A 23,307-nucleotide genomic window follows, 5' to 3' on the forward strand; every position below is an offset into this window, starting at 1 on the left:
TGGAAGGAGGCAGTCTTTCAGATATTTGGGACCTGAGTTCATTTAGGGCTTTAAACAGCAACCTTGAATTCGGCCTGGAAACAAACTGGCAACCAATGCAGCTGTTTTAAAACAGGGGTTATAGGAGATTTAAACGGAGGAAGGATAGAAGAAAAACAGGAACTGGTGGAGCTGGTTTACTAATGAGTGCCCTGGCTTACTAAATCATTTATCTATTTCTATTATTTCTATGCCATCCTTTACCCAGAGATCTCAGGATTTGTTTTCATTGCCCTTGCTGGATGAAATCCAATAACTGTTTTCAAAAAGTAAGTGTGTCCATGGTTGAAAACCACTTAAATATGGCATCTATTTCTCAACAAGGAGTTTAATTGCAGGATGAGAGTCATCTGATAAACTGACCTTTTTTCCTTTCCAGCACACCCTCAAAAAGCGTTATGATTTTTACCCTCAACTGTCCTTAATTAAAATCAGCACTTATGTGCAGGAAAAAGAACTAATGGATTAGCGGATAAAGGCTCGCAATTCTCACAAAGAGCCTCTGTTGCGTAAAGACGTATGAATTAGAAACATCTCCAGTTCATTGTAAAAGTATTTACTTCTGACAGTCCAGGGTGGGTATATTTTAGGCAATTTGGACAGGATTCAAAGATGGACCCTTGTCTTCTTTCTTTGGCGATCCCTCATAGGCGAGTAAGATTGTCTTCCATAAACACGGTTTTAACAATGAGTTCATAAGTGACTGTGGAGGCCAATTCTGGATCCACACATCCTTCCACAGTGGGGACATTGGTTTCCGGGCGGGAGCTGATCACGGTGTGGATTTGCCAGGCGTGCCTTCCTCTTAGCACATTGCTCCCTTGCATTCTGAGTTTGAGTGTCTTCAAAGCCCATGACACCTTTGGTGAAGGCTGTTCTCCAATTGGAGCGCTCGCAGGCAAGTGTTTCCCAATTGTTGGTGTTTATACTACATTTAAAAAAAAATTGCCTTGAGACAGTCTTTAAACCTCTTTTGTTGGCCACCAGCATTACGCTTTCCATTTTTAAGTTCGGAATAGAGTAGTTGCTTTGGAAGACGATCATCAGGCATCCGTTGGTGGCTGCTAGCAATGCAGCGCACCATCAGAATTTTACAGAATCGTCAGATGAAACATTATCTCCAGTGCTTTCTCTGCAGACAGCAATGTAGGTAAAAAAATACCCATCTGAAGCACAGGACCCATTCTGTTCAAGGATTTCAAATTTAAGTTGCACATCGATTCTGACATAGCTACTTCTGCAATGTTAATATGGCCATCTTAAGACTGCCTGGAGGGATAAAAAAGTAGCCATCCAGCTTGATCCCTATTTTGATGGCAATAACTACACCTCTGTTCCTGATATGAAGAAGCAATAATATCAGCATCAGAACCCAAACCTGTCAGATTACTGCAGCATCACTTGCCTAAATCCACTCTATTTTCAGCGAAGTAATTGCCTCTGTGTTACAGAAAGCCACTGAGCAGCAAGCCGACAAAGAGATGGCTATTCGTATCTCCTAGGAATTGTTGAGCCTCTGGGAGTCGCCAGTTAAACATGGAATCTGGCCAAGAGAGGCCAACCCTTGAGCCACGCTGACAGAAGGAGCTTCATTAATTTCCCAGATGAAAGCTCATTTGAATGACGGACAAGCAGGAGGAACGGCAGAATTTTCTCTCTCGTTCTCCTGTATCTGTCAATCAAAGCACTCATACAGTCACACCAAATGTGGGTGTGAATCCAGTTCTGTTTTCCTCGTGGAAAAGGATTTGTGCCATCAAAATATTGTTAATGTTAATTTTTAAAAAGCTATCCATATGCTAAGTGCTCCGTGCACGATAGCATCCTTCTTAATTATTGGCACATTAATTCCTTATCTGACATACAAAAACCTCCACTCGGTCACCGTTCACTGGGTGTTTTTAAAGAAGCAACGAAACTGCATGAATATGGGTAGCAAAAATATTCTGATGGTATGCCTTTCTTCCAAGTACAACGGAGTATTTATAGCCGTGCACATTTATTCTGGATGAATCCAGAATAAATACCATCTTCTGGGCCCGTACTTCTAAAAGCTTAATGCAGGTTAGAAGTATACGTGCACACATTTACTGAAGGGGGGGCAGGGGCGAAGCTGCATGCTCCGGTACCAGGGGTGGAGAGCAGACGGGGGCATGGCTGGCGCACGCCCTGGGGGCGTGACGTGCATGCCGGGGGTGTGGCGCGCCGCCCGCGGGGCATGACATACGTCCTGGGGCATGGCACCCAGCATGGTGGTGGGGTACGTGGTGCATGTCCGGGGAGGCAGCCACAATGGTACCGCCTCCCCAATGGTGTCAGGGTCAGTGCACTCCCCCTACCCCCACTTTCCTCTGCCAGTGTGTGGGGGGGGGGGAAGCCACCCACGTCCCACACTTTCTGCTCATGAAGCAGAGGTTCACCTACAAATTACACTGATGCAAATTAAGAACAGGGTAACTCCAGCCCTCCAGGTGTTGCTGAGATCCAATTCTCATCACTGAAGATGCTTCCTAGGGCTGGTGGAAGTTGTAGTTTAACAACATCTGGGGGACCAAAGGTTCCCCACACACAGGTAAAATAAACCTAATTTGGATATTTGGGCTGGGACCCAGATTTCAAGGTGTCTACTAACTCCCCCAGAGCTGCAATTTACCCCTTCCAGAGATTCTCCCAAACTTCGACAGAAGCTTTTCAAGGGGTACCAGGAGCTGCAGCAGAAAGTAGAAGAGCTCCTTTGCACAAGGTGAACACCGCACACAAAATCTTGCTGTCTATACTTGGGGGTTCTGTTTAATTTTGGTCTTTGTTGTTATTTTTCAAATGTCAGGGGAGGGGAAGATTGGAAAGTGGACAGAGAAAAGGAAGAAATCAGAGGTGTCATACATCAAAAAGAAAATGAATCTGTGGGGTAGCTTAGTAAAACTAACAGCTGGAACTGATAGAAAATTTGCTCAAAGGGGCAGCACCCATGAGGTGTGTCATGTGAATCCCCATTTAACCAACATGTCATGGGGTGTCTTGTATCATCACCCGCAAAGCATACATTAAAGCAGTTGGAATAGTTCTGCTACAATTGTTCTTGTAATCACCTTTATTTTTGTACCTACAAGTGAAAGAAAGAGCAAGGGGCTTTGAAAATTATTGCACTTAAACAGATGATAGGTTGAGCAGCTTATGAATTCTGCTGAAAAAGTAATGAACATAAGGAACTTCATGACCATAAAGGAGGTTCCATAAATTGCTTCCACAGGTGACAGCCAAATGTCAAAATATCACCTTCTGCTACAGGACGGAGCAGTTTTGGTTTCCAGCATGCCAAACACCTTCTTTAAAAGGTTTGAGGGCATTTCGTCAAGAGAATATATTTTTAGGAAATAGATCAGGGCAGGAAATCAGGACTGGGGATGGGGGAGCCATATCTGCATGTGTGCAAAAATATGTTTGCTTTCATCCAGGGAGTGAAAGAAGATCTTAATTATCTTTCTCTCTGCATCTGCTTCAAATCCCTTGTAAGTCCATAATTGTGCTTCGTTATTGTGGTGGGCTGGGGCGGGGAAAGGAGGGTGGGATAATAGAGAGCTCTCAGTGCTTCTGAAGCCATTTGGCCAGACCTTCAATCACCCCCCAGAGTGCAGACAAACAGCCTTGCTGTATGATGGGAAAAGGCATTCTGGGTAATGACATGCAAATTGCCGCAGATTAAAAAACATTATGCATCACCGTTACAGGCAACCTTGGGAATCCATGTGTGCAAAACTGATACACACTTTTGGAAGGTTCCAAAACGCTAATCGGAAACCTTTTCTGTACAAAACACACACATCACTCGCTGTTTTCTCGGAAAAGCTTGGCGTCCCTGTTGAAGTTAACCACGGCCTCCGCTGATGTTTAAAATCATCTTGTCACTGCAGACAATGGCATCTGCTCATCTAGTGCCACTGTAATCAAGGCAGGACTGGGCTTCCAGTGTCAGACTTTGGCTGAATGTGGCACTGTGTGCTTCTCAACTGACAAAAGCCTGAAACCAGAGCAATTTGGACCAGCAGCCCTCCCAATTTAATTCTTCCCAGGAAGGTCTCGTGCGTTTTTGTACACAGCTTACGGGGATTTGCTTCAAACAAAGGATAGGGAGGTGCTGGGACCTAATCCAGTCCCTTCCCCACGTGCAGCATTGGGCACAAGAATATGGTTACCAGATTTTTTTCAATGAATCCGGGGACATTTTATTTTATTTTTTGAAGCTGAGTAGCAACAGGGAGTCAGTATTGGGGATGGTGAGGCAAAAGACCCTGGGTCCAAGCACACATGCATATTGTATAAAGGTGTAAAGCCCTTCTTTCGCACCCTATGAAACATAAATGCGCAGTTTTTTTAAAAACTGAGCAACGGCGCGCTGCCCGCCCATGACTCCCGAGCCTCCCCCGATCTCCTTCCCCCTTTGTTTTGACTGATCAGGGGAGGTTTAGGAGTCATGGGTGGGCGGCCGTTGCCCAGGAGGGGCCAGCCTGGTAGTGCAGTTGGCTCTGGCTGGTTTCAGGAGCTGCTTGCTGCCGTGGCGCAGGAAAAATGGCGGGCACCACGGCAGCGAGCAGCTCCTGAAGACAGCCAGAGCCAACTGAGCTACCAGGCTGGCTCCGAGCTGCTTAGGCTGCCGCTGCCACGTTTCCCGGGGAAAGATTTGCACATCTGGGGACATTCCAGGGACAGAATTTGTCCAGGGACAGATTTGCAAATCCAGGACTGTCCCCGGGAACCAGAGACGTCTGGTAATCCTACACAAGGAGGCTGCTGAGAGCATGGAGGAAATTGGTAATGGACAATTCATCTATGCAGGTGGGGAAGATGTTGGCAGAAGGCTTAATTAACCCTACAGTGCTTTCCTTGGTGCGCAGGAAGTTGCCTTATGCTGTCAAGGCTTTGATTCCTCTAGCTCAGCACTGTTTACATTGACCTGGAAGCAGCCCTCCAGGCTTCCAAGCAGGAGACAGTGCTATTTGGGGTGTCTGGAACTAGACCTGCCTGAGCTGACACTGGTGGTCCCAGAGGTGGTGTTGAAGACTCACAGACCGCTGGTCCTGAGGGACATCAACATCCATGCTGAGGCCCCTCACTCAGGGCATGCCATGGCAACCATGGCACTATCTGCAACATGTCACCAGCCCAAGGTGCTGGCTGGGCAAGAAGAGCATGATCTGAGAACAGGGGATATTCATATCAGCCCCTTATCATGGTTGGATCACCTCCTGTTGGGGATTTAGGTGTTCAGCAGTTTTCCCCTCCTGCAGAGGAGGAGAGGGACCTATTCAGATGGTCTGCCTTCAAGGCTGGCAGATCCCTTTGGTTTCCAGATGGCTCTAGAGAACTTTACGGCTAATACAACTGGTTCTCCTGCTGAAGCCCTGGCTGATCCGTGGAATATACAGATGGCCCAGGCTGTTGACACAATCGCCCTGGAGTGCCCTCTTCCACTTGATGGAGCCCAGCTGGCTCCTTAGAATACAACAGAGCTGAGGGCAATAATACGAGCCAGGAGAGGGGCTTGAACACAAGTGGAGAAAAACTCCAGATGAATGCAAGCAGACCCTCTTGAGTGCTGATCACTGAGCCTGCTCAATGGTGGTGAAAACAGCAAATAAGGCATACTTTGCTGTTTCCACTGCAGCTTCACTGTGTTTTAGTTGGAAGGGCCTTTTACAGTTTGGCCTGAAGGAGGTGCTAGAATGGGTAGTGGCTCATTGTGACCTGTTTGCAAAACACGTCAAAGATAACATCGCTTGCATCTTCCAGGACTTCCGATTCCACTGTGATTCTTCAAATCTGTTTTTATATTGTAAACTGCCCTGTGATCCTCGGGTGGAGGGCGGTACAGAAACTAATGATAAATAAAATTGCTTCACTGTTTGGTAATCGGACAGCGGCAGAGACTGAACAAAAAATAGCTGGCAACTTTTCCTTTGAAATGTGGAGATTTGACCACAACCTTCCAGCAGGCTACTGTCCCTATGACATTTTTGGGAGCACGGTTAGTAAACGTGTCACTTTGCAGTGTTTTCATGTAGGTACTTTAAAATACCTATGAGCTTGTCTCCAGCTACTTGTGTGCATGGCTTAATGGAGGACACATGTTCCAAGGCATGGTCTAAAGAGGAACATGATGCAGTAACCTTGCTGAAACTATACACAGATTTAGGTCTGGTCAGTGTCTGGAAGGCTGACCGCTACGTATGCTGCCTTGAGTTCCATGATGGGAGAAAGAGGAGAAATAAACGTAATAAAGACATTTCAAATGCAAGGCATGCCTAATCTCATAGAACTTGTTCATGCATGGTTCATACCCCTTCCTTTACTCTTACCTTTGAGTTTGTTGTGTTCTGAATCGGCTGGGAAGAGAGAGTCTGGGAAGAGTTTGGGGAAAGTGAGGCCGGCGTATTTAGGTCGGTTTTCCACATAGTTCCGCACTGTGGGCTGGAGTTTCTTCATGAATTCTGGGCAGGGGGTTCCGAGCTGTTCAATTACCTTATTCCACTGGTCAATATCTGAGCAGAGATAGTTAAGGAAAGAAGAGGTGCAGATTCCCCAACCCCATCCTCAAGCAATCCAAGGCATTTCTCCCAATTTCCAAGTGATTGGCACATTTGGTGTCTGAAGAAGACCAATGTGGAAACTCGAAACTAGTGGTTCACTTTGGGAGCAATATCACGTTAAAGCAATACCATCCGCCACCCACATAATCCCAACATATTCTATTAAAGCATGATTTTGCCTCACTGGTTTGGATGGGATTATGGCGAAATTTGTACTCACTTTGTGGTTCAGCGCCCATCACAAACCTGCACTGCTCACAACTCCCTGCCTTTCCATTCTCGCCACATCACTAGCTTAGAGCTGCTTTATTACAATCATGTGGAGTACTTTTCATGCCACCATTGGCAGCCCTAATGGGGAAGGACAACCGACATGAATTATCCACATGACCGATCCATCCTTGTGATCAAATCATCCAGACATTGCCAAGATGGTGTGGGAGCCACCAACGAGGCAATAACTTTGCAGTGGCAACTATATCAACAACCGAACCACAAAGGTAATGCATAAATTGGCTTAAATAAGGCTTAGCATCAGGATCCCATATCGACCATGAGTTTCCTCATGAGGTATCCAACTTTCTCAAAGCCTATTATTCGAGCAAAGTAGTTCTGCTTGTTGTTACACTCAGAGAACTCAACAAAGACAATGGAAGTACATTGCATGAGCGGATCAGGGAATGAATGTAGTGCCAGATTGCTCTATTCATCAGAACTGAATTGAACAGAAGTGAATTGAAAGTCCAGAGGTATACAAAATTGTGTGACCTCTTTGCAAGACCTCTCTGCCAAGGTAATTTCACCTCTCTTTTTTGCACCTAATTATTCATGAGACACCTTGTATTATTTAAGAGCACAGGTTCTTCTAGGAAATAAGATGCTGCATAATGGAAGACACTTACCCAGAATAAGTACCAGTAGGTAGAAATGCAGGTGATTTGTACACATGCATGAAGGTACGTGCATTCTATCTGTCAGTTTCATGTAGCAACCACTACTGGGGCAGAGATATAATTCTTGCTCCATTGTGTGCAAGCTAAACCCAAATGTTCCAGCTTCATCTTCTTTGTACAATTTTAAAAATACGGTTTGGCTTCCCCATGACAGAAAATGAACCACGATGACCATTTTTTCCAAGCCCAAGTACTTCCACATGGAAATGTGTGGCAACCACTCTCTAGCTTCTTGGGCAACCATCACTACTCCTTGCTGCAATGAATTGGTGGTTGTTAATAAAGCCCTAAATGGCCTTCCAGGCACATTCCAGAACACAGAAGCCTTAAAATCTACAATGAATATGGTCAAATCACGTGAAAATAGGGGCATTGCTGTATACATTTTATATCCTGATTCTCACACCAAGCAGCGTCGTTTGAAGTGCCTTGCTCACTTATGCATCACTGCTCATAGCTGAAGTGTCTTATTTCTTCCTGTTTCCTAATACTAGAACCCGGGGCCATGCAATGGAGCTGAATGGTACAAGATTCAGAATGGAGCAAAGGAAGAATGTCTTCAGGTAGTGCATAAAACAATATAATCTGCTGCCACAAGAGGTAATGATGGGAGCCAATTTCAACAAGTGGATTAGACAAATGCATGGGAAGTGAGGCTATCAATAGCTACTAGTCACAGTGGCTAAATGCTAGGACAAGAGGCAACATGCCTCTTCATACCACTGGGGATCAACAGCAGGACAGGGCTATTCACCCTGGGCTTCCCAGAGGCACCTGGGTAGCCACTGGGCAAACCAGGATGCTGAACTGGACAGGCTTTTGGTTTGATCCATTGGTTAAACATATACTAGAAAACAAACCAAAACTATCCGTTGTTCAAAATGAGTCTCACCAGCGCAGTCCATGAAATGGCAATCTGCGCACTGCACGTCATTCTGCACTTATGAGCCCCCACTGGCATGCATATGGTCTATGGTCTTGAGGACAGTGGTTCTCAACCTGTGGGTCCCCAGATGTTGTTGGACTACAACTCCCATCATCCCTGAGCTCTGGCCTTGCTAGCTAGGGGTGATGGGAGTTGTAGTTCAACAACATCTGGGGACCCACAGGTTGAGAAAGGCTGCTTTAGGAGCAAGAGTAGGCTTCCTCAAACTCAGCTCTTCAGATGTTTTTGGCCTACAACTCCCATGATCCCTAGCTAGCAGGACCAGTGGTCAGGGATGATGGGAACTGTAGTCTCAAAACATCTGGGGGGCTGAGTTTGCGGAAGCCTGAGTAGGAGTGACACCCATCCAACCCCAACTGAGATATTTGACGTCTAGTGACCAGGGAACCAGGAGAACGAACCCTGGAGACTTTAACAACTAACCCTAATGCTTCCTAAAGATGCCCACAACCATCCTCCCCCCAAAAAGGCAAAAGAGATTCACTAGTGAGATGTACCAGGAAAATTAGGAATGCCCCACCACTGTGTGAGATTGGGATGGAAGTGGGGAGGAACAGGCCAAGAATTCAGCAGATATTGAGTGGAACATACTGCTCACATTCCACTGGGTAGAATAGGGTGAAGTTGAGAAGCAACAGACTGATAAAGCTAAACTAGGGTAGTTTAACAGATCTCTTGTTAAAAAGCTGTAGACAGGTAGGAAAGATGTTGGGGACTATTGTTAAGTATGGATGAGTACCTGCCAACATCTACACCCCATCAGGAAGCCCAGTGTTGACCCACCCCCATACCCCTCACTTTGATCATCTAGCTGGTCATTACTGCCTGCCCACTTGCCCTCTCCAAGCATGTGAAGAGTGACAAGCAAGGAGGAGGAGGAAGAGAAAGGCATCCACTTGCTTTGGTCTCTACTTGTTGGAAGTGGTATGGATTGGCCCAGAGGAGTGGGCAAGCAAACAGGAAGTGGTGACCATGGGAAGGAAGCAGGGGGAGACCCAAAGGCCTCTTGACTAAGTGCCAACTCCACCCCCCATAAACCTGGAACTGACACTAGACAGTTCTTTTGGGCACAGAAATCAGCATGTTGGAAGCCACAGAGATGAATGCCAGACATGTTGGGCTCATTTTATATAAATCACATGGATGAGGAAAGAATATTTTTTAATACTCGGAGAAAATAGGCTGAGTTATTGCCACTGGCTTAGCTACTTTCCAGTTAAGACTGCTCTCTGAGGACGCCACCTCCTTCCCAACACAAGAAGACCCTTCTTCTGTCAATTTTGTGGCATCTCTAACTTCTAATTCTTTTCACAATGAGAGTGGGAGAGACACATAAAACCAGCGTCCAATCTCAACTACATATAAAGTACCTGAAGCCCCACTAATACTGAGAGGAATGGAGAAACTGGCAGAAATATAACCACCCTCACAATCACGATCAGAAAATCATCTACTCAAGGGCAGGTACAACAAGTAACTTGATACCTTTGATTGGGCCACTCCTGCCAGTACAGCAGTGGGAAAGGACTTTTGATTGTAACATACGGAAATGAAAGCACAACGGGAATATTAGGTTATTATAGAGCAATCCGCAACCCATATCAGTATATACAGCCCAAAGATTAGATCCACTGAGATTAGGTGAAGGGATGAAATGCTTTAATAACAGGCTGGGTACATGCAGGTTGGCTCAAAAACACACCAATACTTAAAGCAGCTGCAAATATGGGTCACAGCACAGCACAAATTCTAAGCATTTTGTCTCCTTGGGGAGTTCACAGCACAAATTCCCATACTGTTGGGCTACCCAGAAGGCTCACTGTGCTTTATAAAATGCCCAGGGAATTACAGGATCACCAGCCAACGAGACATATACTACTCACAGAGGGGGAAACACAAATGCAGTCATTTAGGTTCATCCCAGCTTGCGGTTTCTGGTTCACTGACGTTACTAACAGTGTAGCGCTAAGAGACACTGTTCTAGCACACAGATACGGAATCAGGAACATGGCATGCTAAGACTATGTAGCATCACAGTCCAGGGCACTGCAAGCAGTACTCAAATTATTAGGGTGGAGGGAGGAGGGATGGCAAGCTTTCATGAAGTTCACCTGTTCCAACCTGCCCGTCCCTTCCAATTTTAGCCACACCCCCTCCATTTTTGCATTCTAATAACAGTATCTAAGGGGAGCATCAAAAAATGCCAGGGGCCTTCTTTCGCACTCCGTGAAACTTAAATGCCCAGGGGAGAATTAAGATTAGTAGGATGTATGGTGTAATGTTAAAAAAAACAACCCAAAAAACTAAGAGAAATCCCCAAACACCTTCCAGCCATTGCATTTATTACCAGTATTCTTTTAAGTAAACAGTGTGTTCTTCTGTTAATCCCACCCTCTTCCCATCCCTACGGAAGCTAGCATTTGCAATTTTTGAAAGCATGAACAAGCACAGATCCACGGAGGAGCATCTGCACTGGTGCCAGCACTTCTTGGATCTGTCTAGATTACCTGACTGTTGGTGTGCATCTGACAGGGTAAGTAACGAAAGATGCTACCAAATTACAGTTAGCCATGAATTTCAACATCCTGTTATGCTTTGCCCTACCTGGTTATTGGTGGGCATGGTGGACCTTGTTATGGCACGACCTGGTTATTGGTGGGCATAGGAGCCAACTCCTAGAGGCTGAGGTCCCTTTGGGCTCCCCAATAAAATATTTGAGCCCCCCTTCCCAAAAAAAACCCCACTGATGGACATTGCTATTCAAATGGTATATGCCACATCTTCTGCCCACCCAGAAATATCTTATTCAAGTTGGTACCCCTGTAGGTGTCTCTGCTTTTTAAGATGCTGTCACCTTGCCAACAAAGGTCCGTATAGTTAAAGCTATGGTTTTCCCAGTAGTGATGTATGGAAATGAGAGCTGGACCATAAAGAAGAATTGATGCTTTTGAATTATGGTGCTGGAGGAGACTATTGAGAGTCCCATGGACTGCAAGAAGATCAAACCGATCCATTCCGAAGGAAATCAGCCCTGAGCGCTCACTGGAAGGACAGATCCTGAAGCTGAGGCTCCAATACTTTGGCCACCTCATGAGAAGAGAAAACTCCATGGAAAAGACCCTGGTGTTGGGAAAGATTGAGGGCACAAGGAGAAGGGAAGACAGAGGACGAGATGGTTGGGCAGTGTTCTCAAAGCTACCAGCATGTTTGACCAAACTGCGGGAGGCAGTGGAAGACAGGAGTGCCTGGCATGCTCTGGTCCATGGGGTCACGAAGAGTCCGACACGACTAAATGTCTAAACAACAACAACCAGCCCTATAGGTGGGGAATAATGGACATGAATGGGACATGGAGCTGTTCCAGGTACCAGGGATGTGAGCTACAGCCGCCTGAAGGGAACAGAGAGCAGCTATGCATGCAGAATGCAAAGGGGGGGGGGGATGATGACTGCTGAGAAGATCTGTGTCTTGCTAAGGAAAGATGCCCTGCAAATGAGAACAAAGGGACTAGAGAAAATGTTGCACAGCCTTACAGGAAATGGAGTGCACAGCTAATAGCATCTCTCCCTATTTGTTTAAGAATACCAACACAATTAAGGGAGAATTTCAAACAAATCATCAGCTGCTAGTGGCTGGTTTCTAGGGAGATATTTCTATAGCAAAATGCTTTTAATGGTTTAATTATAGAGGTTCTGTGAACAAATTTTAATAAGTATGCAGCTGTTTGAAAGAAACTGGGCTTTTAAAAAATGCATTATATAGGACATCTTTGGTGAGGTTTATCTTTTCTTTTCCTTCTGGTAGTTTATTTGAAAGAGGGTTTTTTAAAAATAAGATCCATGTTTCTACGCACATATGGGCTATGATGAGTCGAATCCGTGACATGTAACGAAGAACAATTACTAACTTTTTAGTATAAAAAGATGAAGGAGTAGAAAAAGAAAAGCAGGGGGAGTGTGCAATACGAGGAGGAATCCTCATATTTCTGTTGCAGGTAGTTGTTCTAAACCATGCGCTAGATGGTGAAAGAAAGAAAGATAACTATGGGAAGGAAAGATGCTGATAATTTTCAACAAAAGGTAACACACATTGTGCCAGGGACTGTGCTGAGGAGAGCAGCACTGGAGAAGAATGGTGGGAGCCACCCCTCCCCCTGATCCTGAATCTTCCCAGAAGCAGGACAACAATATAGATTTAGAACAGTGGTTTGCAGAGGGGCATAGTTCAGAAAGCAGAAGCTGGGAAATACTGGATGGGGAACAGCTAGGAGAAGAAACACTGGAAGAGAGAGTTGACAGATTCACACTCTCTGGACAGCATGCACCCACCCCCCTTCTCCAAAGACACAGAGAGCTCAGGAAGTCTCAGAACAGAAAGCGCAGAGGGTACAAACTCAGTTTACAAGATGTAGAAGTGACGTAGATTAACAGGGATGGAGGAGGGGGGAGTGAGCCTTAATTGGGAGCACCACCATTTCTAGGGAGACATGTTCTTTTTTCTCTCACTGTGATTATTAAAGAATCTAACTGGTAAGACATTTCTTTCATTTGATCTTCTAATTTAGTGCCATGGGGGAGGAAGCCAATTTCCTCAAAGCCTGACACATCGTTATGGTGTAACTCTGCCACAAGCCTGCAGATCTTATGGTCCACCAAGCCAAACACAGAACAATAGCTACGCAGGGTGCTTGAGATTTCCCCTTCTGATATTTTTGCAGTCCCAGGTTAGAAGCAATAAGAAGGCATTTATCAAGCCCGAGTTGGACGACCAGATATGGTTGGTGAGTTGAGTTTTGGCTTGGTGGGTCACAAGTAGAATAGACCAGACCCTCTTCTGGGGAAAGGGGGGGGAGGGGATCATTTGGAAAATTTGGATAACAAACATTACTGGGTAGATCCACTACCCTGATCTGATTTCTCCAAGCCTCTCATGACATACCTTACTGAGTGTGCCAGCAGTGGGTGACTGAAATGCTGCCATTTTAAATTGCTCACAAATGGCTCAGAGCTACAATTCGTCCTTCTCACTTCCTGAAACAATACAGACCAAAATGCAGTTGCCCTTCGGAAAATGAGTTTGTTCAAATCCTGCAATGCAGTTCCCCATCCGAAAAATATGTACAAAAATGCATATAATATTAGGAGGGCATGTGTATAAGAATTCATGTATTTGTGGAAACAAATGCATTTTATCTGGGGAAATTGCTTGCAAAAATGTGTCTATTAGGAGACTCTAAACAGTTGCTGAATTTTCACCAGGACTCCCGGCCCTGCACACAATCTGATGTGGAAATGTGATGAACTACAGTTCAGATTGGATCAGTTCAGTTCATCATCTGTCCCTGATTGTGAATACTTGCATTTGGTGATGTTTTAGCCTTAATTATAGTCTATGGGATTGAAATGCTTAATTTTCCTTCAGCTTTTTCCACTATCCTGTTCTCTCTGCAAGGTGAGGAGTGGCCAAGTTGCATTTAAAATAAAAAGTTGGTAGTTACAGACTGCAGAACTGCAGCTGCTGGTAAATCCATCAGACGGGTCCACTGATTCAGCAAGGATGGAGGCATCAAACAGCACCTTGCTTCACACCTGGAGTCAACCCTGGAGATGTGTACCATACAAACAACTTGGTGGCCAAGCTGCTATACTGGCTTCACTTTAGGGATGGTTGTGGCATTGGCAGAATCCCACATACATTACAACCCTTTGCCCATTCCCCACTTCCCCTCCCCCCTACCCAGGCTTTCTTCACCACTGAGTACCAAAAATCTGCTGCCGTATATCAAATACTTCTAACCATTCTCAAAAATGGTGACAATTTTGCACAACTAAACTGGGCGCCAAGCCTATGAAGTGTATTGGTTGGAAGAGGTTCAACATGTTGGTGGAGAAATCACTGAATGTGATATTAAGCATGAACGAATGTACAGTGGTGCCCCGCAAGACGAATGCCTCGCAAGACGAAAAACCCGCTAGACGAAAGGGTTTTCCGTTTTTCGATGCGCTTCGCAAGACGAATTTCCCTATGGGCTTGCTTCACAAGACGAAAACGTCTTGCGAGTCTTGCGATTTTTTTCGCTCCCCCCCCTTTTTCTAAGCCGCTAAGCCACTAAGCCTTTAATAGCCGCTAAACCGCTAAACCGCTAATAGCGCTAATCTGCTAATAGGGTTGCTTCGCAAGACGAAAAAACCGCTAGACGAAGAGACTCGCGGAACGGATTATTTTCGTCTTGCGAGGCACCACTGTAAAAAGAAAGCCAGACAGATGAATACATAGCTATGAACCCGTGAATGAAATTCACATTATGACTCAGGATTTTATCCTCCCCTTTTCCCTTCCTTTGCATTCAGTAGGTACTACATGCACAGATCTTACGGGAATACGGTCCCACGCCATAATTCCTTTAACTTGAAGGAAACAAAACTGTACCAGCGATAAGGGAGGCTCAGCTTAGTATATGTTTACATGTGTTGATTGGGATTTATACAGAGTAAGAACATCAATCAGAACAAATCTGAAAAATGCCACTGAGCAGCAAATATGGAAAGTAACTAGTCTGCAAACTGGGACACTATGGCCATGGATTAAAAATGAAAAATGGGGAAGGGGCATAAAAGGGTGATGTTGCAGAAAAGGCTTGCTCCCATGAGTATTATGTGAAGAGGCCAATCATTTTTGTTTGAAATCTGTTTTTGTTGTTGTTGTTTTAATGTAGGAACAAAATAGTTAGCCCTGTGCACACTCACATTTTTAGGGATGTACTTATGTGTCTGCTTAACAATCTTAAAACAAGTGTCTGCCCAATGCTATCAACGTATTCTTAGAAGTCCACTGAGCTCAGAGGAACATACACCCAGGCGAATGTGCAAAGGTTTTGGGAAACTTCAGCAAAACACATATTTGTAAACATGTGTATCATATAGATCCAACCAGGGGTTTGAGGGGCAAATTGTCCCTGGTGAGGTCCTCTAGGTAGTGACCCTCAACCACCCATCCACTATCTCAAAAGCCCACAATGTCTCAGAGCAAAGCTAAATTGGGTACTTGAAGGGATGCAATTTGCTAGACCCACCCACTCACAGGAAGGTAACTAGTTCAAAAGTGCATCAGTGCCAATGGGGCCAAAACACATGTCAACAGCACCCTAAAGTGCCAGGGAGATTGGGGCAAGACAGAGGGTGCTGGATCAGAAAGCTGGGATTAGCCATGGCTCTCTGTTGAGTCAACACTCGGTAACATACATGGGTTTTTGGGTGAAAGCTATTATTAAAATCAGCTTCCAGAACATCTGACTCACTCAGTAAATATAAATTAGAAATTACTCCCAGTTATGAAAACCAGTGAAGATATTGCTATAGAAGCACTGCAGTCCATGTGTAATTCATTCCTTTGGATTATCACACTGACTCATCTCCTTCTGAGTCACCCATCTAAGATGCAATATCCTCAGGTGTATCATTCTGTGCCATGATGTGCTGGTAAGAATTTCAGATTTGTCTGTGTTTGCTGTTCCAGTGTTACCGCACCATCAATGAGATCCATTATGACACAGATGGAGTGGGAACCTTCAGCACTCCAGATGTTGGTGGATTACAACTCGCATCATCCCTGATCACTGGCTGGGGCTGATGGGATTTGTAGTCCAACAAGATCTGGAAGGCCGCAGCTTCCCCATGCTTGCTTCACAAGAAAGGGAGTGTTGCTGCAGTGCTCAGTATTAAATACGAAACCCGCTCCACTCTGAGGAATCAGGGTAGATAACTGAGGAATAAACTATCAGAACTCCTTGGAAGACCTGGAATAGCTCAGTAGGTAGAGTACGGAACACTTAATCTCAGGGCCCCACGTTGGTCCCTTCCAATTCTACATTTCTATGAGTCTATGAATCTTATGTGCTGCAAAAGCTGAAGATGACCTAGGAAACCATCTGTAAGAATACAGCAGCCTCCCATTTATCCAACCTCAGTAAACTGCATATCATCAGTGTTCCCTCTCTCTTTCATATGTTTGCATTTTCATTCTTCTACCTATATTGGGAGAGTTCCTTAGGCCAAAAGAGAAAATAAAAGCGTATGGAGGGGAATCAATATATTCATTAAAAATGGAAATAAATGATCTCCCAGACTAACCCATGTTGATCTCTTTATCAGTTTTTTCCCCTGGAAATCCTTCAGGCATGTTTGGATACAGGAGGTTCTATTATAACAATGAAAATTTATAGAACGGTGTCTTAGCCAGGAGGAGGTTTCTAGCCTCTTAAAAAATTCTATGGCACACATTTTGTTCCATAAGTGGGGGACCTTTGGCCCTTCAGATGTTGCTGCACTAGAACTCCCATAATCCCTGGCCATTTGATATCCTAGTTGGGGCTGATTGTTCAGCATCATCTGGAGGGACAGATATTCCTCATCCCTGTTCTGTTGCATCACAAATAACTTTTCAAGTAAAGGTGTCATGATGATTGTGAGGCATCCTTGTGCTGTCCATTCCATTCCTTGAGGTACAATAAAAGTCTGCAAGAATTATAGCACTCCAAATGGGCAGAAGGTAATAAAGGGGAGTGGGGAATGGTGCCTAGAGAGGCCCACGACCTAGGAAGGATACGATCCGTGCCAGGAAACAACACAGCACCTTTAATCATTTCTCCCATGATGCACCCTACTGACCACATGTCAACTGAAAACAAAAATGAAATGAAGGTAAACAAGAACAACAACAAGAACAACAACAACAGAACAACAAATAAATGAGAAGACTTATCTGGTTGGGTCAACAGAACAGGCATGGTTCCTTGCTTCTATGACTCCGGGGAAGAATCAAGTATGGCTGATTCTGGAGCTCTGGAGCTCCTCTCCTTAGAAAGCAGAACCAGAAAGTCACAGAACGCCGCCTGCCCACTGTTGCATCCATCTATTCCTGTCCTCTTACAACCTCCTTGTAAGATAACCAGCAGAAAATAGCTGCTGCAGATACAAGTTGTATTGGACAAGACGCCAAGGGAGCAACAGGTGGAAGAGGCGCCAATCTCTTCTCTTGCTGCTGTGAGACCCAAACTGAAAGCTCTCCGACTGATGTGAACACAACCCTACAGCTCTGGTGCTTAGATTTCACTCTCCTGAATAAAAGCTTCCCCAACGTTTATGCCTGCAAATAAGCAGCATACTGATGGAACAACCTTTCAAGGAGCATTTCCATGCATATCCCCACGGAGTGATTAGTTGCATCTGGTAGATACAAGTGTGCGGACAATTCAACCTTTTCCCCATCCTTCCTGCCCCCCATCAAGGCCTGATTTCCATCCGTATCTCAGCAGTGAGAAAGGAAGGAGGGGGATATTTCATTTCCCAAGCAAATGTCCTTCTGAGTGCCAAGGTCTCATTTTTTTTGCTTTTTAGAAATGGAATGTCCTTTGGGCAATCACTTCTTTGAGTACAAAAGATGGCTTACATTAAACTTTCCAGTTGGAGGAAGGAGTTGGGCAGAACAGAGGGGGGGGAGTAGGTAGCTAGGGGTAGAACGGTTAATCTTTATTGCTAAATATGTCTATACTTGCCTATGTGAACGAGAGTGATGAAGAAAGAAAGAAAGAAAGAAAGAAAGAAAGAAAGAAAGAAAGAAAGAAAGAAAGAAAGAAAGAAAGAAAGAAAATTCAGTGAACAGTGTAAGACCTAAGGCTAGCTACTGTTTGTCACCATAGCTTTGTGACCATAATTAAATGACTAATTTAAAAATATAGGTCTCATCTGCATCCTTATAAGCATATTGGTTTCTATCCCAAAGAGATCTTATTTTCTGGAGACTTATGCAAATCAACTTGCCTTTAGCCTGTAGCAAAGGAGCTGCAGTTTCCCCCTTATAAGCTGAAATCCCAGCAACTAAATGACCAAGGCTTCTAACATAGCATTGCTTAGAAATAGGATTCAGTTGTCTGGGGAATCCACTTATTTGCTGCAGTATAACACCTTTTGGGATTCATGAACTTAACAAAGCCAAATTCAAAATAAAGGTTGCAGGATGGTTTTGCATGGCATGTAGGATAGCACCGGCTTCAGACTGCAAACATACATTCCCAGTAGGTTGGGGAAGGAGGGGGGAAAACAGCCTCTCTGCTTTTGAAATGGGAAAGTAGAGCAGGTGATACCCTTCCCAGTTAATCAAGAGGTGAACTGCTGGCCTGAAGGTGACTAACCAGGAAAGAGATATTGGGGTTGTGCAGATATCTCGAGTATGCAGTGGCAGGAAAAATAGCAAACTCCATACTAGGCATTATTACAAAAAGAACTGAAAACAAAGCAGCCAACATTGTGGCATCTTTGCAGAAATCTGCACCTGCTTGCATTGTCAGTGGCACCTCTGAACACATTAAAAGTGCAACCACACCTGGAATGCTGTGTACAATCTCAAAAAAGGATACCACTGAAGTGGGAGCAGTGCAGAAAAAAGCAACCAAAATTATCGAAAGGTTGCAACACATCCCATATGTGGGAAAGCTGAAGCAATTAGAGCTTTTTTAAAAAATCACTAAGTGGAGATACAATAAAGCAGAGGTAGCCAACACTGTACCATCCAGATGTTGGTCTGCAGCTTCCATCATCCCCAGACAACACTGTCAGTAGTTGGTAGGAGCTGAGATCAACTGACACCTGGAAGGCACCCCATTGACTTCATGAGCGGGTTTCTAAACAGATGTATGGTGTGGCCAAAGGTGGATGGGGAAATGTGTTCTCTCTCATAACATTAGAAGCCAGAGATTATCCAGTGAAAACCGACTGGGAGTCAGTTCCCGGCAAGCTAAAGGCAGCACTGCTTCACAGGTGTATTCAGTTTCTGGGATTCAATGCCGCAGGATGTGGTGGCGGCTGCTAGCCTTCAAAAGCCATTCAAAAAACTAAAGGAATATCCATCTAGGACCAGGGACACTAATACTGGCTGATGGGCCCAAGATGGAAGAGAACTGACCAATGGGAACATCATCCTGACCTACAACCCACCATCAAACCCACTTGTCAGGGCTGCCGCCCAGTCCCAGCTCACATAGGACCAAGTCAGCCAGCGTTCAGTTTCAAAGAGTCTTTATTGGATTACAGGTTCCATTTCCAAACTGCAACGTGCAGCCCTACTTCTTCTAGGTCAGAACGACGAAGACCCGTCTGAGTCTCCGCCTCTAGCGCACCAGCTTAATACCCTAGCCTTGCTCCACCTCCTGCGCCTTTCCTTCCGTCTCTGGGTCCTCCTGCCCCCCTGGGTCTCTCCCTTCCTACTCTCTTCTGACGCGGACCCCCCTGACCCTTCCGCCTCCTTGCGGCGGGCTTTGGGACCCGGTTCACTCTCTGGGCTGCTGACTGCGCCAGCTTCCGTTACATTTGAACTTGGCGCGCGCGCCCAACTCTCCACTTTCCTCTTGATCGTTTCCTCGCTCCCCGAGGTGGGCGTGACTACTCCTGACTCATGCCCTCCCTCCTTCTGAAAGTCTCCGGAGCCCGATATCTGGTCCCCTTTCTCCCCGCTGCTCCCGGCTGGGAACGTGGGTCCCGATCTCCAACTGCTGCTTTCTGATCCCTCTCTGGACCCTTCTTCCTGGGGTGTCCCCCTGCTCTCCCCCCTTGCTCTGGCTGCTGGCGCTCCCTTCTGGGAATCCTCGGACTCGCTAGACAGGCTCGGTGATCTCGGGTCGTCATCCCCACTCATCCTTCCTTCGTATTCCTCCCCCTCGCTCTCTGTCTCCTCCCTTCTCTGCGTCTCTGCTCCTGAACCCCTGACACCACTCATTCCATTTTGTAGCATTGAATCCATCACAGAACTTGAGCCAACACTGTCATGGTTTGGGGGGCAGGTGGACAGGCCCCCTCTTCCAGACCACCACTTTGTCATGAGCCCCTCTACTTTCACTCAATATATAAAAGATTAGCCACAATAATGCTGTAAAAGACACTGTGCTATGCAGAGCATGGCTACCCATGTTTTGCAGGCTCGTAATGGATAGCTCCTGTTAACGACTCAGGTAACAAGTGACAACACTCCAGGTGTGCAACATTTTGTGATGTTTAAGGACATTTTACTCTCTCTTTTTTAAAAAATGATGCTCCAAAACTCAACTATCCCATTAAAATAGTCCTCACGCTCTTCCTTCCTCAGCAATGCCCACCATTTTGGGATGTCCCCCCCATTTCTTTCCCTCTCCTTTACACACTCAAAAGGACAAAGATTTGCCCTCCACCCACCTCTGCGCATGGGGCCAGAAAGTTACACTTTCGACTGCCTTTGGCCTTTGATATTGCTGAGAATAGGGATGCGGGTGGCGCTGTGGGTTAAAGCACAGAGCCTAGGGCTTGCCGATCAGAAGGTCGGAAAAGGACCTGTGTATGGAGTTCTGCCTCCCATGGAAGTGAATGGGGGCAGAATTTTGCAGAGCGAATATAATAATAATAATAATTTATTTATACCCTGCCCATCTGGCTGAGTTTCTCCAGCCACTCTGGGAGGCTCCGAATCGAGTGTTAAAAACAATACAGCATTAAATATTAAAACTTCCCTAAACAGGGCTGCCTTCAGATGTCTTCTAAAGATAAGATAGCTGCTTATTTCCTTCACATCTGAAGGGAGGGCATTCCACAGGGTGGGCGCCACTACCGAGAAGGCCCTCTGAACTGTATGCACGCATTGGCTGAGCAACTGAGATAGGTCACAAAAGAACTCAACTTTAATCATCATGTGTGAAAGTTTTGATAAATTCCCCTCACATAAGTGCAAGTGCAGGTGGCCCTCCATATACCTTTTTATACATGTGCTGGGTTCTGCAGATGTGTGGCTGTAGGGTCGTTCATCTGCTAACCTCTTCAGCTGGTTTCCATACGCAAACTGTGCAAACTATCCTCCTATCTTTCCATAACATCCTATATTCCCAACGTTTGAGAGAAAATGACCACAGCTTGTTGGAAAGGCTGACCCTATGTTAATCACCAAGAAGCGCCAAATATTAATCAGTGCTCATGACCTTATGCTTATCACACCAGCTGTCAAAAGATTTCTCAAGCCAATTTACCCTCCTCCTAGCTCGCTGGTGGAAGTCTTTTACAGCAAAGAAGATGTAAATATGTGTGTTTTGTTAATATAAAATGTGTTTTTATTCCTTGCCTACAATAGATGAACTAGAAAGCTTCTTTCTTTCTTTCTTTCTTTCTTTCTTTCTTTCTTTCTTAGATTGCAGTTGTTTTCATTTTCTAATATTACTTTCACCACCTTGAGAGATGGCAAAAAGAATATCACCGAAGCTCAAAATGAACAGGGCAAGAGAAGGGTGTGGGTGGGGTGAGCAGAGTTTTTTTTTGGGGGGGGCAAGGGTTGTGCAGACCTCATGCACACACAAAAAAGGAAAGTTCATTCTGGAATTCTGGTTAGGAGTTCCATTTCTAGGAAGCGCCGAAGGACTGCCGGATCTCTTCTAGGCAACAAATGGGTAAGTCAACACATTCAGAACAAAATGTTGTATCGACTCACCTCCGGAGTCTATACAGCATCATGGTGGACCCAGACTAACGATGCATTAGCAAGCAAAAGATTATGATGTCACCACAAACATCAAAAAAATTACAATTTTCAAAACATTCAGCCAAAAGAGGGAAGGGGGGGAAAAAACAACAAAGTTTAAAGGAACAAATGGGCCGTTTTCTTTAAAATGCAATCAATAAGAAAAAGCTTACAAGTCTGTCATCAGTGGCTGGTTCTTCTATAACCCCCCCAAAAGGCGTTAACAAATATAAGGGTAAAAGCATGAAGAGCTGTTTGATAGCGTTTGTCATATAGCTGGCAGTTCAGGTTTTTGTTTTGTTTTGTTTTGCTGCTGATTCCCAAGTGACTCCAATCATAATTACACACACCCCCTAAGATTCAGCTTTTTTTCGCTTCTGTCTTTGTATCCTCCTCTCATATATGGCTTGCTTAATAGGAAAAAGTCAAGGATGAGGCTGCGGGGGATGAAAGAGAAATAATTCGATGAAGGTTGCAGCAAATGGCATAAGGATACAATCCCTTCCTGGAAAGAGGATTTTGTGGCGCACCATTTCTCCCATAATGCATCCTACTGACCATATATCCACTAGAACAGCAGAGACAAGGAAATGAAGAGAGAAAGGGAGGGGGGAAGGCAAAGTTAACTAAGACATTTTGGCTCCTACAGGAGGGGAAAAAGAGCAGATTGATCAGAGAAAGCACAGATTTATGCACCTTCCACCGAACAATTTTTTAAAACACACACACACACACAAAGATGTCATAAACAGAAGAAGCATTAATACCCAGCAGACATTAATTTTATCAGTTTTATTCCACTTTTTCAAAATGTATATCTATGCAAAAATCCTGACCTTTTCCTGTTTAAATTGTCCCAAGATAATGATCTTCAGGGCTGCAACCCTATACATATTTACTAGGGAGTAATGTAAGGCCCATGGAACTCAACAGGGCTTACACTTGTGTAGATATGCATAGGATTGCACCCTACAGATTGTGCCATGTACCCCCTGTCACTTTTAATTGCTCCTGTGCAAGCTAGCCCATTTGTGTGGTCACAGGCCAGAGCAGCGCATTAAATCTAGGCTGCTCTCATTTGACAAGACCAAGTGGGGAAAGTTGCATGTGTTTGCTTCTTGCTTCTGCTGTCACAGGAGAAAATGCCAGGTTCTAGAACAAAGTAGGCAAATCTGGGGAGAAGGAAAAGGATGGCACCTAATTATTCCAAGTTAGATCTAGTTCAGGGATGGGGAACCTGTGTCCCTCCAGGTGTTGC

At 45.0% G+C, this 23,307-nt stretch overlaps 1 protein-coding gene across 9 annotated transcripts in view; it reads right to left on the reverse strand.

Annotated features, from left to right (window-relative positions):
• Positions 1-23,307, reverse strand: part of MAPK10 (mitogen-activated protein kinase 10) — a 227,642-nt gene that overhangs the window by 18,663 nt on the left and 185,672 nt on the right. For 8 of the 9 annotated variants that reach the window (XM_083458852.1, XM_083458851.1, XM_083458858.1 and 5 more), the window contains 2 exons: positions 22,546-22,617; positions 6,393-6,575 (listed from right to left, as the gene is read on the reverse strand). In XM_083458852.1, coding sequence (XP_083314978.1) covers positions 6,393-6,575; positions 22,546-22,617 — 255 coding nt within the window. Of the gene's footprint in view, positions 1-6,392; positions 6,576-17,126; positions 17,199-22,545; positions 22,618-23,307 lie in introns of all 9 variants that reach the window. The other variant, XM_083458854.1, reaches the window with a different exon arrangement.

The sequence above is a fragment of the Podarcis liolepis genome (assembly GCF_965112155.1).
Source record: "Podarcis liolepis genome assembly, chromosome: 9".
NCBI lineage: Eukaryota > Metazoa > Chordata > Lepidosauria > Squamata > Lacertidae > Podarcis > Podarcis liolepis.